Consider the following 15,201-nt stretch of genomic DNA (forward strand, 5'->3'; position numbering starts at 1 on the left):
TTTGCCCTACATGAGTATCCCACAGTTACTCTGAACCCATCCAAGTTCAAGTTTAATAAAGCATAAAAAATGATACCCTAGACTATTCATTGAGCCAGAAGAGTGACTGAGACTATGTGCCTGGCTGTGAATACTGTAGTTTGAGAAAGAACTTTGGGACCATTCATTGGGCTCTTTTGGGGGTGAGCACTACATACCCACGTGGATTGTGGCACAGACCTTTCTTCAATGCCCCAATAAGTCAAAAATGGCAAAGTCTAAGAATCAAAACTAAAGAACCAAAATGAAAAGATCACCTAAAACATACATAGGGAATTTTAGCAAAATTAGTTGTTTAAACATACAAATGTTATAAAATAAATACCTTTATTGGGAAATAGTCTCTAAAATGCTTCCACACTGTCCAATTCCTTACCCACTGCACTCTGCGACCACCTGCCAGGAGACAATTAAGACCCAGTGAGTCCTGTGTCCTAAATAACATGAGAATATCATATGAGTATGTATCAGAGCATCAAAAAAATATGTTAAAGACTTTTACCTCGAGATGGAGTGTCCCAGTCAATTAACAGCCAGGAGAAATAAACCACTGAAATAAGCCAAAATGAGGTGAAGAGGAGATAGATGAGCAGCAAGGTGAAAAATGTTCCTGGGTGGAGACAGAAAAGCAGAAAATGAACTGCACTGTAAAAAAAATGAGTTTTCTTTTATTATAAAACTGGTCATACACCAGTAGAACTTGTTTAAAAATTTCCATTTTCTGAACTTTTGTTCAATTTTCTAATGGTTAGCGGGGTCAAATCGGTTTTGACCGTTGTGAAGGTATTTTTTTTTTTTTATAAACGAAATTCTAACTATGAATATGTTTTTTTGTCTGTGAATATAATAAATTCTGTTTAATTCATTAAAGTAGCAGGTCTGGATGAAATGGCAAGGGCTTTTGAACAAAATGAGTGGACTTGATGTCAAGAAATAACAATTTTTCAGAATTTCAGTATGAATGTTTGAATGAAAATGTAACCATGTATGCAAAGCTTCATTGTGGGACCTTGGGCGTTCTATACCTGTAATAAAAAAATAGATTTTTCTGAGCCTCTCTTACTACCTATTCTAGGAGGGTGCTACACAGTGGCAATGCGTCCATAAGGGCACGCGGGCACCGCCCCCTCTCTCCAGCCACCCCCTCTATCACCAATAGATAGATTCATACATTGCATGAATCTATTCATGGCCACCGCTACCATCCCCTATTCAAGCACTCAGCCCCTTTTCGGCACCGGGCGCCTGAATTACAGCAGTGGGGGGTGTTTTTAAAGCACCTGATTAGCGCCATCGGCTCTAATAGACGGGAGGAGAGGATGGGAGAAGACATTAAGGACATGGAGGAGCATGGAGGAGCATGGAGGACACCACTTGCCGCCCACCACCATCACACACTGCCCCACCAAGACAGGGTAAGTGCCGGGCAGACGGCGGGCGGGGGGCACAGTGGCAGCATTCGATGGGCACAGTGGGAGCATTCGATGGAAACATTTGATGGGAACAGTGGGAGCACTTGATGGGCACAGTGGGAGCATTTGATGGGCACAGGGGCAGCGTTTGATGGGCACAGGGGCAGCGTTTGATGGGCACAGTGGGAGCGTTTGATGGGCACAGTAGGAGCGTTTGATGGGCACAGGGGCAGCGTTTGATGGGCACAGTGGCAGCGTTTGATGGGCACAGTGGCAGCGTTTGATGGGCACAGGGAGGCTGCAATTGTTGTTTTTTTTTCAGAATTTTTCAGTTTGTTTGCACCCCCCCCCCCAAAAAAAATTTTGAGCACCAGCCGCCACTGGTGCTACACTAGTATGCCTTGCAGCAGCGCCATTAGGATAAAGAATGTGACTGATGAGAGTGACTACACCAAGTTATGGACATTACTTGTTACTGGTCAACCCTATGCTGCCTTCTGTATGACATTTACTGCCACTAACCTATAAGAGGACCTTCAGCAAAGAAGATGCTGTGGGTGAGGAACAGTATGGGCTGGAGGAAGAAGACACAAAATACTCAATGAATATGTATATACAGTAGCTCTGAGGAAGATTTGGTGTTGTTAACTAAAAAGAAGCCCAATATGTAAACTACATGTTTGGCTTCTCTGTAAACATTGGAGAGGTGTGTGATTATTTTTGGCTGTTCTGGGTCTCACTGACTGCAGGCTTGAATACTTCTCCCTGCCTTCCAGTGGATTCTAGAACGTAGTATGCTGAAAGAGGCAGATGCCCTGGCCTGAATATTTATGTGGTCTCAGCCAATCCCTGGTGGTAAATGCTCAGTAGGTGGCTGAGGAGGGCATAAAAAGTTTTCGGTCTGGAGCAGCAGGGTTCTTGTCCAGAAGGAGAAGATCCCAGCAAGAAGGGCTGCTGTCCTTCTGGGCAGTTTAGCTGAAGTTTGCAGGAGTTCATCGAAGCCCCAGCTTAGTGGGAGCTGGGGGACCTATTATCTGGATGCAGTTGGAGCCAAATCAAGGGCGTTTGCTCAGAATCTGTCCTGGAGTTGACAGGAGTAGTGTCTGGCCAATATTGGATGGAGGTATCCAAGTATCCAGAGACGTTGTGGGTGGAGGCCTGGATGTAAGGTCCAAGTGACTGTTTGATGCTATAACCACTTAAGCAACTGCTCCAGTGTTGCTGAACTGGGACTTGACCTTGCTTGGAGTCCTAGTGTTGCTTGTTTTCCTAGTATCTGCCAAGAGGGGGATTGCTCAGAAGAGCGTAGACAAGGCAAAGAGTATCCTCTGGTAACTTTGTGCAGTAGATTGGGAGTGTTCTAAAGCCCACCCTGCACCCCAACCAAGTTCAACAAGCAATAAAGTACAAAAAAACATTCCCTGCCTGATCATTGAGTTGTTGGGCTGTTCAAGTTGTTGTGTGCCTGACTGCCTGTACACCTGGGGCAAAACAGCGGGACCTGACAGGGGTCTGCGCTACACTAGTACGTGAATTCTAACATTTCAGGGCTCTGCAATCTGATAGCTAGTGACTCATCCACACGTTTCTTATAGCTCACAGTCAAAGTCATCTAAGTTGATTCTCTGACCATCCAATGACCTAGGAACTCTGTCCTCAGCACATCTTCCCAAACATCTAGCCCACTAACATGAGGACTGTTCTAAAAACATAAGTACTCATAATTTATTTCCTCTATAGATCAGTAACAATTGTACTGCTTCTTTTGGGGCCTTATGAGTCATCATGACTCTAATTAGATTTCACAGCTTACCCGTGGGCAGGAAAAAATTAGGAGGTTAAATTACAAAAAATGTAAGTCCTTCTTTATTTTAAAAGCAGCGCTGCAGAAACCCATCCAACTTTTGATCAGTACAGCTTGGTTAATTCTATATGTAAGAGGTGTTACCAGGCCTTTAAGAGATTTGACCCTACTTTACCTTCTAATTTAGGCAAAGTTCTCCACAATCAGGAGAAAGGGTTCCTCTTGTGGTTGTTGATGTGTGAAGGTCATTCTTTGGTGGCATTCAGAGGAGTAACACTTTTCTCTGTATCGTGTGAGATAACTAGGTCTGCCATTTGAGCAATGATTATTATTATTATTATACAGGATTTATATAGTGCCAACAGTTTACACTGCACTTTACAACATAAGGGCAGACAGTACAATTACAATACAATTTAATAGAATAAGAATCAGAGGGCCCTGCTCATTAGAGCTTACAATCTAAAAGGGAGGGTAAAGAGAAACAAAAGGTAATAACTGTGGGGGGTGAGCTGATGGAGAAAATAAAAGTACAATTGTTAGGTGGGGACAGGGTAGGCCTCTCTGAAGATAAGGGTTTTCAGGGATCATCTAAAAGTGGACAGAGTAGGAGATAGTCTGACAGATAAGGGTAGGGAGTTCCAGAGAATGGGAGATGCTCTAGAGATGTCCTGAAGGTGAGTATGGGAGGAGGTGATAAGAGAGCAGGAGGTCTTGGGAGTTACAAAGAGAGCAATTTGGTTGGTATTTTGAGACAAGGTTAATGATGTAGCTTTGAGCCGAGTTGTGCATGTCTTTGTAAGTTGTTAGTATTTTGAATTTCATTTGTTGGGTGGTAGAGAGAGGTAGCAGACACTGAATGGTTGGTAAGGTGGTTGAGTCTGGCAGCAGCATTCATGATGGACAGAAGGGGGGATAACCTATTAAAGGGTAAGCTAATGAGAAAGGAGTTGCAGTAGTCGAGACGAGAGATGACCAGGGAGTGAACTAGGAGCTTTGTGTTGTCATTGGTTAGGGCAAGCGTCTCTTGTCCTCATGGAATATGGACTGGGAACCTCCAGGGGTTTTCAGTGCTCTGGAAAGTTTTTAAATATTCGCATGGAGAAGGGCTGCCAGAAGTCAGTAAAATTCCTTTGATGACTGCCTCTCAGGTCTGACCCAAGGAGGAATCAAAGTGGATTGGACTCCTGCAAGAGGAGGTGTTAGTCCTGCTGAATTGTAAGACCTAGGGGAGAAAGTCGGTTTGTGTTTGCAGAGGGATTTGTTTGAATCTCAGACAACCACAATCAGAGAGGTTACTGAGTGCTGCAGGTCATATCCTGGGGTCACAGGATAGGTGTGCGGCCCTCAAAACTCCCACTGATTGTGAGAGTGATCTAAGTTCAGATGATGTGTGTCCTCAACTTTAATTCACAAATGGCACACTGGACATAACATTGAAGGTTCACTTACCCATTAGGAGAAAAGTCAACACCCATTGAAACACACTGATGGCCAGGATATGTTTCCTTACAGAGTCCTCCATACCGAACCTTATCTGTATGTCACCTGGCCATGAAAGAAACAAATTTAACATGCCATCATAAAACTCAGTCAGAACACAATATATAGTCACATATGGAAGTATGTCTTATCCCAATATACAGCTCACAACTTTGTACAAAACAAAAGTCAGTTTAGAAGATAGTAATGCCAATTCCTATGCTTAGCCCATTCATGTAATGGCAGATCAGATCTTTACACCAGCCAACTAAAGTGGCAGAGTCTAGAGAAAACGCATGTGTCATAATAACTCATCCAAAAATCCATTGAGCTAGGGAGAGTTTCTCCACTACAGTAATTCTCAAGAAGCTCCACGATAAAAAATTGAGCCTAGGTTGGATGAAGACAGCCATGGAAACCGCAATTTCCGAAGTTTTCTGGGACAACCCTTGTGTTGATAAATGAACACAGAAAGGGGGTTGGGACTTTGTGTGAGGCATGTGACAACCAAATAAGGTAATACGCGTATAGTGACTTAGCAAGTTTATTGTCATAAAGAGGGTATAAAATTGCACTCAGTATGAAGTACATTTTAAAGCCACTATATAGGAGCACTTTCCAGTTATGGATGTATGGAGTGTACACTTGTAAGAATGCCAAAGCACCTGGCTCCTGCTGTCCCAAACTAGATTTTATGGGGTTGCTTCTGGCTGCTTTGGGCTGGCTCTAAGCTGTCCCCTGGTCCTAGACTTGTATAGTATGGCAGCCTTAATGTCCTCTCCATACAGGCTTGGGGTAAATTGAAATGGAAGTTACTCACTCAGTCCCTTTTAGTAGTTCCTGGAATCCAAGAGGCTGCTGTATGGGCACACAGGCCAGGTCTTGCTGTCAGGATGGCTATAGCTAAGCCTAGCTGGAGCTGATAAAGGGTATGAGGCTTCCAGCTGTTCCTTATCTCTTCATCTTGCTCTCTCCTTCCCCTGGCCTTTTTCCTAGCCTCCCCAGGGTCACCCCCCCCAGCACAGGGGTCACCTCCAGATGACTGGACCCTGGACTTTCTTCCTTCGACTGCTACGCTTCTGAATATTTATGGGTTGTTCCCCCCACCCACTGAGCTTTGACTCCTCAAAGATTGTAACTCCATAAAAATTCAGCTGCAGCCTCTGTTCTAGACATGCGCAGAACAGAAATATTCCTTTAAGTTTGTTTCGGATAGATTCAGTATGTTGCTAATTTTGTTTCGTTAATTGGTTCCGGAATTCGTTTAGTTTCATTAAGTATAGTTTCATTTCTTTTTTTTATCTATTTTCATTTTCTAACGAATTAAGCATTTTTGGAACAATTCCAATTCTGATCAATAGAAAGATGATCAACCGATTTGAATGCTGTGTGAAGAATAGATGGTTATTAAGAAACAGGATGGGAAGCTGGCCGCCACATCCTTTACGACCCTTCAAGTCTGGTATGGGTTTTCAGGTGACCCAACGCCAAAATGTTTTTTAAGAATGGCGTGGGTTCCCCCCCAAAATACATATCTGAGCATGCAGTCCAGCAGGCCATGAAAGGGGGGAATAAGAGACTGTCCCCCCCAATCCTGAACTATACCAGACCACATGCCCGCAACATGGGGGGGGTGCTTTGAGGCAGGGGGCTCCCCGCCAAAGCACCTTGTCCCCATGTTGATGGGGACGAGGGCCTATACCCCACAACCCCTGGGCCAGGGTTGTGGGGAAGAGGCCCTTGTCCCCATCATGGAGACAAGGTGCTTTGGGGAGGGAGATACATCTAAATCTTATAATAACAAGAAATTTGCTTGAATTTAGATTTGGACCGAAACAAATTGCACGTGCCTACTCTGTTCCTCCACCCACTAAGTTCTAGAGCTACACAGTGAGTTCTAGAAACCAGGAGGAGATTACAGACCCACAGCTGTGAAGCCCTGTACAGTCTAAACCAGGGGTCTCAAACTGGTGGCCCTCCAGCTGTTGTGAAACTACAAGTCCCATCATGCCTCTGTCTGTGGGAGTCAAGTTTGTAACTGTCAGCCTTGCAATGCCTCATGGGACTTGTAGTTTGGCAACAGCTGGAGGGCCGCCAGTTTGAGACCTCTGGTCTAAACCAACTAACCCCTACTCCTCTGCCGATAGAGGATCCCAACTAAATTTACCTACACTGAGCTAACACTGAGGGTGCTACGCAATACATAGGGACTATGGAATGTGTAGTGTGCATAGAGCAGTGGACATGACCACAACTAATGTGTGGGCAGGGCTTGGGGCTGTGGTACCCAATCTGAGAGAGATCGCACACACAGTCCGGTATGTTGTATAATAGCTTGTATATTGTAATAGGGTTAACAGAGGTATTTGCGGATAGTAGCTATAGGCACTGTTTTTCAAGTAACAAGCTGTAGAATGTTCATACAGTTTCAATATAATACTTAGGAAAGGCACAGTTTTGCAGCAGTATATTACTTGGCAATGGCATAGTGTTGCAACAATATAATCAACAATGACACAGTATTGCAGTGAGGCAGTGCTCCAAGCTTGGCCTGGAGTACCAGAGGACGGCTTCTCCTAGAGGTGTGGTGGACTGCAGTATAAGAAATCGACACTGCTAAAGAGGTTTCCCAATTGCTGGACCAGGTACCAGAAAGCTTGTATAAAACAAGTGCACTGACCCTGCTCGATCAAGAACCTCTCCCTGCATTAATAACTCTACCTGACACATAAGGTCTCTGTCCCTCACCTGTCCACACACTCCAGGTGCACTCAAATGGGATGGGCACCCTAACTACACACCAAGATGGCTGCCAGAGGACACACACCAGAAGTCAAACAGCTGCAACCTCTGTAACAACTATGGGATCCCTCAGGGAACAATTCCCCTCTAAAGAGCCCACTCTATTGGAATAGCGGCACAGCACCACCTACTGAATGGAGGCCAAGTTACACCTGCTTACAAAAGTGCACTGCCTGTTCCAAACAGAAGTAAGGAGGGAAAAGAATAAGTTCAGCAGCTCATGAAAGACATTACAAGGAAGCAGAAAAACACAGTAGGAAACAATTTAATAAAAAAAAAATTATAAGATCATTAACCTTTTGCCGACCAGCCGCCGCAGTTATACTGGCTCGGCTGCGCTAATCGTCATAGGTGTACATCGCGTTGAGGTTCTGTGGGCACGTGCGCGCGCCAATTGGCCAGCGGGGGGGCCAATCAGCGGGTCCGGTGGACTCGATGGCCGCCCGCTATCGTTCCCCAATTGCCCCAAAAATGTCAACAGGCCAGTGGGTTGATCAAGCCTGCTTTTTTGTTACACAAGGCTACAAGGGTGCAGCATTACAACCGTTGGCACAATGCAGGTGAGCTGCAGATGTCCTAACAACCAATGATGCCATAGTTTGATAAGGTGGATGTCAGATGCCCTAAGGGCTTCCTTGTTTGCCCCTTTCTATCAGCACTGGTGTCACATTAGCAAAGGGAAGAAGAGAAAATGAGGAGAAAGGGAAACGCTGGAATACTAATCATTACCAGTGTGCATTGTAAGAATAAATCACGTCTAATGTTGGGTGTCCTATGTGTGTGGATGATGCGTAAAAGTATTTGTTTAGCTTTTTTATATTTGTAGCACGGCCCCCTCGGGGACTGCTTGGATTCACCTGCTCATCTGCATCGCCATGACCTTGTGAACATTCCAACCTACCTGACACTCTGACACTCTGGGTTAAGGCATCCTTGCAACACCTTTGAGTAATAAGACAGCACTCAATATGTTTATATTCTGTTAACGTTTACTGGAATGCTATACTATATACACATATGTACAATAGAGTGCCACTTTTTTTTTAATTCCTTTATTATGTACAAAAGTCATAGTCATACATAAACACCAACAATATAGAAAGATAGCCTAATACATTGTCAATATAAACTTCAACATATAAGTAGCTAACAGAGAAAAACAGTCCAATAGCGATCCCAGTGAAAAAGAACATTAGGGTAATCCTACATCATGTAGCATACTGACTACTGCTCATCCCTGTAACAGGGGAGCACACATCAAAACATTGACAATGAATCAGAAAAAGGATCAGAAAAGGGGACACACTGCAAGGTCATGCGTGCCGTCAAGTAGAAAACCTTGAATGGGCAAGGTAATACCGTTTTCAAAAAGAGAGAGGAGTAGGGGGGGACACTAGGGGTAAGAGAGGAGGAGGAGGGGAGGGGAAGGAGAGGGAGAGGGAAAAGGGAGGGGAAGGGTGGAGAAGTAGCCAGTCATCCCACTCCCAGGGTAGAGCAGAGCAAGGGAATCTTCACTGAGCGGTTGACCTCTCAGGAAGATAGGTGTCAGTAAACTCGAAATAATTCCATGGCCTCCAGGTTTCCGTACACACCTCTACCATATTACGTAACGTGGTTGTGAGTTCCTCCATGTCCCATATGATGTTAACTTTAGCAAACCACAGAGCCTTTGTAGGGGGGCCAGCATCTCTCCAGCAAAGCGTAATGCACACACCTAGTGGTGGTGGAGTTCCGAAATGATTCCCGAGCTACCTGCAATGTACTACCCAGGGTAGGATACCCACACATCTCTCTGGGAATGGGGAGGGATATCCATGACCAACTCAAAGCGGTGCCCTGAGAGTCTTCCAACTCCATGGAAACCCAAAGCTTGGCCTCCCCATGACAATGCCAGTCTATGTTCCTGTTGAGATGGACCGCCCTATCATATGTCCGGATGTCTGGAAGAGCAAAGCCCCAGGAACCCTTCGGTAGCGACAGTCTTTGTAACGTCTGACGTGGTTTCTGATGTGCCCATACAAATTTCCGGAACAGTGAGCCAATTGTGCGAAAGGAGTGGGGCAGGAGCCGTAAGGGGAGAGCTTGCAAGAAATAGAGTATCCGCGGTAGTACTGTCATTTCGAGAGAATTGCAGCGGCCAAACCAAGTCAGGGTTAAAGCATGCCAGTGTAACAGATCTTCCCTCAGTCTGGAGAGAAGTGGCTCAAAATTAGATTCGTACAGTTTAGCTGGGTCAAGAGTAATGTTAGTGTCCAAGTATTTAATTGCCGTGGAAGCCCAGTGAAAGGGGAAGGAAGGCTTAAGACTCTGGACTACGACAGGGTCTGCCGAAATATTGAGGGCAGAGGATTTTCGCAGGTTGATCTGAAAATGGGATAAGGACCCATATGTCCACAGGCCTGTAGAAGGTTCGGTAGGGAGGTAAGTGGGTCCGTCAGGAAAAATATCAAGTCGTCTGCAAACGCTGCCACCTTATGATCCCATGAGGGTTTATGATAGCCAGAGATATTGGGGTCAGTCTGAACCATGCAGAGAAAGGGTTCCAATTTCAGTTTGAATATGTCAGGGCTGGGCTGTCGGATAAATGCCAGCTCCTATCTCTCCACAGTGACTCACCTGTTGATGATATCCTGCTCGTCAGTCCTGCCTACTTAAACCGTCCAGCCCAGATGATCTCTGCCTTTGCCTTGGTCAACATCACAGAGATTATCTCCTGCGTTCCTGTTGAAGACTTGCTTGGCTTACATTCCTTCTGGCTCCAGATCCTGCTTGCTGTTCCACTGTGTTGATCTTCTGGCTTCCTGAATTTCTGGCTTGTCTGACTATCAGTTCTGGTTATCGAACTTTGGCTATGTTTTGACTATGTTTGTTCTGTTTACTTTTATTATGTAACAAATGTGATTTAACTGTATTTCTGTCTCGGTCTAATTCATGGTTTATGACAGAATATGAGGGGAGAGAGAGGGCAGCCCTGCCGCGTCCCATTTGATATGTCAAAAAAGTCAGACCTAGTCTCATTGACTTTTATTGCCGCAGAGGGTCGTGAGTAGAGTGCAGAAATCCAGCCCAGCATGGAGGACCCAAGGCCAATATGCTCCATAGTTGCTCAGATGAAGGACCAATGGACTCTGTCAAATGTTTTGTCTGCATCTGTGGAGAGCAGAATAAGCGGTTTCTTAGAGGTCCTCGCTGCGTGAATCAAATTTATGACACAAAGCATATTGTCATGAGGCTCTCGAAGAGGGACAAACCCCACCTGGTCTTTATGTATTAGACACCGGAGATAAGGCAGCAATCTATTGGCCAAAATCTTTGTGAAAAATTTCAAGTCTGTATTTAAAAGTGCAATGGGGCAGTAACTGTCACACTGGGCTGGGACCTTGCCCTCTTTGGGTATCAGAGAAATTAAAGCTCTAAGGGTGTCCGCCGGCAGCAGCCTTCCCTCCACCAAGGAGTTGAGAGCGGCTACTAGGCGCGGCGTGAGCAAGGCATAAAACGTCTTGTAGTAAGCGCCCATCAGACCGTCGGGCCCTGGCGCCTTCTTTGGTTTGGCCTGGGCCAGTGCATTACCCAATTCCTTCTTCATGATAGGGGCCTCCAGTTGTTCTTGCACCGAGGAGGGGAGAGAAGGCATACCAGAGGACTCAATATAGGTGCGAATATTCGCATTAAGACCAATAGAGGCTTCCAAGATAGGTGTCGGGTCTAGGTTGTATAAGCCATGGAAGAAAGATTAAAATTCCGCAGCCACCTCATCCAACCGAGACAGCTTCCGCCCCGAAGGTGAAGTGATATGTGGGATAAAATTTTGTGTACGAGGTCCACGAAGCGCCCTCGTGAGGAGTGTACTGGGTTTATTCGAAAATTCGTACATAGTCCTATGAGACCAGGCCAGTTTCTGTTTTGTTTTATGGAAAAGCAGGGAGTTGAGTCCTTCTCGGGTCTTAAGTAAATCATACTGTACCGAACGGGCGATACTGGCTTTGTGGGTGCTTTCTAGGCGATGGAGTGGGGCAAGCAAAGTGTCGACCTGCACAGCCCTTTCCCATTTCAGGAGTGAGCCCCTGATCACTGACTTGTGGGCTTCCCAGACCGAGTTATCCACCGAATCCTCGTTCAGAACGAAGTACTCACAGAGGGTAGCTGTCAAGGTTTGACGGACTTCAGGGGATCGGAGAAGAGCCTTGTTCAGACGCCATGATGGAGGGCTCCGAACAGTATAGCCTAACTGTAAGGTGAGATGAATGGGAGCATGGTCTGACAAAAGTATGTCTCCAATGTGAGCAGAGTGAACCCACAGGAGCACTCTTTGGGGGATCAGAAGGTAGTCTAAGCTGGAGTAGGTATGATGCACTGAAGAAAAAAAAAGAATAGTCCCTGTCACATGGATGTAAAAGACACCAAGGGTTGATAAGTTGGTGGAGTTCCTCTTTCAGGCATTCGAGGCGAGAATAAAAGATGTGACATACCCCTGGATACGTCCACGGCTGGGTCCATGGCAAAGTTTAGATCGCCGCCAAAGACCAGTGTCCCCTTTTGAAACTCCAGAAGGGCGGGTATCAAGCTTCGTAAGAAGGGGAGATGGTCCACATTGGGGAAATCTACATTGTAGCCAGTGTAACCAGTGTAAACATAACTTCACGGATTTTCCCTTTTACAAAAATAAAGGTCTTGCTGTATGGCTGACAATGACCAGGGCACTGTACTTGCCAGTATCACCCCCTTTGATTTTGAATTTGGGGAGGGACTGTAGTATGCCATCGGGAAAGCTCTGTTTTTACAAACACGGGACATGGTTGAGACGGAAGTGCGTTTCTTGAAGAAAAACCCCCTGCGACCTGTCTATTTTCAGAATGAAGATATTTGCCAGCACACCATGGAACAACATAAATAGTGTCCAAATGGATAATTGCATGATCACAACCCAAGGATCGGAGTCACGCAGGACCCCTTCGTCAGGCATGTGATAAATGTGGAGTAACAGTGAAAAGAATTTAAATAACCATCAACCAATCAGAAAAACCAGAAAAAAAAACAAGAAAACCAAAGCTCCTCCCACCCCCAGACTGGTATGATGTCACAAATCCCACCAAAACAGCTCAAATAATTCAAATACATTAGCACAATATCACAGATTTGAGAAAAAAACATATGTCAAAAGAAGGGTTTAGTAAAATGATATGTTGATAATGCCTTTATAGTACCCTTCTATTATTGTAATGGCGTGTGTCCCCAATCACTGTGGGGACGGACTAGCTGCTGGGGGGCATCTGTATGCAACGCACGGTCTTGTTATAGATCGGCGCCAGTGCAAGGTTTAGAAGCTGTAGGGCAGATCGCGGCAGTGATCGCATACCGCGTTTGCGCAATGCAGCGGCGGTATCGGAGCAACCAGGGACACTGTAGTGCCGAGGCGCCGTACCAGTCTGGGGGTGGGAGGAGCTTTGTTTTTTTTTCTTGTTTTTTCTTTTTTTCAGTTTTTTCTGATTGGTTGATGGTTATTTAAACTCTTTTCACTGAACCCCTTCTCGGTTAGGCAGGAATGTTGTACACCTACGTGGTAGGCCGCGATCTCACTCTCCCTGCAGAGAGAGATTCATCACACACCAGGCCCGGGAAGAAGAGAACCTGGGACGGGTCTCTGGTTTCTTTTATAGCCCTTCCCAGCAAGCTCCCTGATGGTAGAAAAGATCCCTGGTATATGTGGTCCGGGCAAATAGCCATGCGGGGGAATCGCCATCTGGTGGAACTACTAATCCCACAATCCCTTTGGTTGGGCTCACAAATATGATGTCAGTTTAGTAACACCGGGCACTAGAGGGATAATATAATATACAGATAGGGCAGGGAATAACCGTTAGTTGCAATTGTAGTCCATATTGCTACACATTTTAGAATGGGGTGCCTCAAGATTGTGCAGAATTTTACAGGGTGTCACAACTGAAAAAAGGTTGAGAATCACTGAGGTAGTGGATGTGTATGAATTATTTTTGGAGAAGACAAATATTGTTTAGCGTCACCTCAAGCAGGAAAAGGGAAACGAATGCGGCGACTAAATCTAAGGACTGTTAAGCTTAAATATATTACTTTTCTGCTTGTGGGTTTATATACACTTTCAGAGCAGGTTTGCTTGTAAACGAGAAGTCAGCATGAAGCAGAAGGCGATTTCATACAGAGAAATTAACAAGGGCATGTGCCATCTGGCATTGACTCCCCTTTTATCTAATCATTTCTGGACTTTGACACTTGTTATTGATACACATATTGGGTTCAAGGTCTCAAAGGACTTCACTCCTACTTCCTGAGCATCTATTTACATTATCTGTAAAAGACAGCAATCTCTGTTGTACTCCTACACATGTAGAAAAAGACTGATTCAATTTACGTGGGAATGTTTAAAATATATCCAGCCAAAAGGTTTATCTTTAGTTTTGGATAGAGCATGGAAGGTTTAGAACCTCTGTCCGGTTTAATTTTGCTCTTTGTGTACCCGCTTGGGAGATTTCCCCTCTCTATGTGTCCTATTGATCCTTGAAAATGATATAAAGTCAAAATGTTACAGCTGTCACTGGATCAAGAATAGAGGGTGTGTAACTGGACTTGCAAGGATTAAAATGCACATGCATGCATGCGTGTGTTGCGTTTGTTAAAATATGATTTTTTTTTTACATAACATTACATGGGACAATAGTGGTTGCTCATGAGTAGATATTTCTCAAACAAATGCTGCTGCACACAATGGGTACGTAGATACCATTGTTGTATTTTCAACAGTCCATATGTTTTCTGTTGTTTGGTAACTATGGTAAACAGCTTGACACATAAAAGGGAGATTCAGGCATAAGCTAGGGACACACACATCATCATGCTTTAAGATCAGAAGCCACTCACGATAGAAGAAACGTGCCTGATCCTCCAGAACAATCGTTGCCAATGGAGATCACGAACATACAGTAACAGAAGATAAGTAACTTTTAAGTGTATTTGTACTGTTATAGACCATAGGCTGTTCATTTGCTAGGCATTTTGCTTGTTATAGATATCTGTCAGTCTTGTATTGTATTCCTAATATTGTAATAGTTTTGTATGTACAGCATCTTTGTATAGTAAAAGCACATTTACACACTGCAGAAGTCTCAGCTTCCTTGCTTATACCACAAAGTAACCTTGCTAGATATACGCAAGCAAAACATTTGGGGGCTCGTGCTGCAACCTGTGCTGTAATTCAACTGAAGCAGACCTGTTTTTCTGTAGTGTATTGTGTAGCTTGTGCTAGGTAAAATGCTGCATAAGCTGTTTAGGAAAAGCAAGGCTGCAGAGGGTTCTGGTGGCCAGAAGGAAGTGTGCAGCTTACCTATCTGGGCCAGTGACAATGAGTGGGAGCCTCTTGCTAAAGAATTTGTGAAGTATGCTTCTCCCTTGAAGCTGACTTGGGGTGATAAAGTCTCAGATCATTTTGTAGATTTTAGCCTTAAGGGGTTGAATTTAAGTAAAAAAGAGAAGAGGACAGTGTCCGCAGTGAGCTGGTATTTCCTTCATGCTATTTATACCGAATCACATAGAAGGGAGAAGGCAGAGGCAGAAGTTAAGGTATTAAAAGACCAGCTAGCAATTGCTGCAGAGTGTGTACGTTCAACCGCTAGCCAGGCTGATGATTTGCAA

General features: G+C 44.8%; 1 protein-coding gene across 3 annotated transcripts in view; it reads right to left on the reverse strand.

The window, feature by feature from the left end:
- Positions 1-15,201, reverse strand: part of MOGAT3 (monoacylglycerol O-acyltransferase 3) — a 64,026-nt gene that overhangs the window by 26,110 nt on the left and 22,715 nt on the right. For all 3 annotated transcript variants that reach the window (XM_073622857.1, XM_073622856.1, XM_073622858.1), the window contains 3 exons: positions 4,708-4,803; positions 542-649; positions 365-435 (listed from right to left, as the gene is read on the reverse strand). In XM_073622857.1, coding sequence (XP_073478958.1) covers positions 365-435; positions 542-649; positions 4,708-4,780 — 252 coding nt within the window. In that variant the 5' untranslated portion in view covers positions 4,781-4,803. The remainder of the gene's footprint in view (positions 1-364; positions 436-541; positions 650-4,707; positions 4,804-15,201) is intronic.

The sequence above is a fragment of the Aquarana catesbeiana genome, linkage group LG03 (genome assembly GCF_042186555.1).
Source record: "Aquarana catesbeiana isolate 2022-GZ linkage group LG03, ASM4218655v1, whole genome shotgun sequence".
In the NCBI taxonomy this organism is placed as follows: Eukaryota; Metazoa; Chordata; class Amphibia; order Anura; family Ranidae; genus Aquarana; species Aquarana catesbeiana.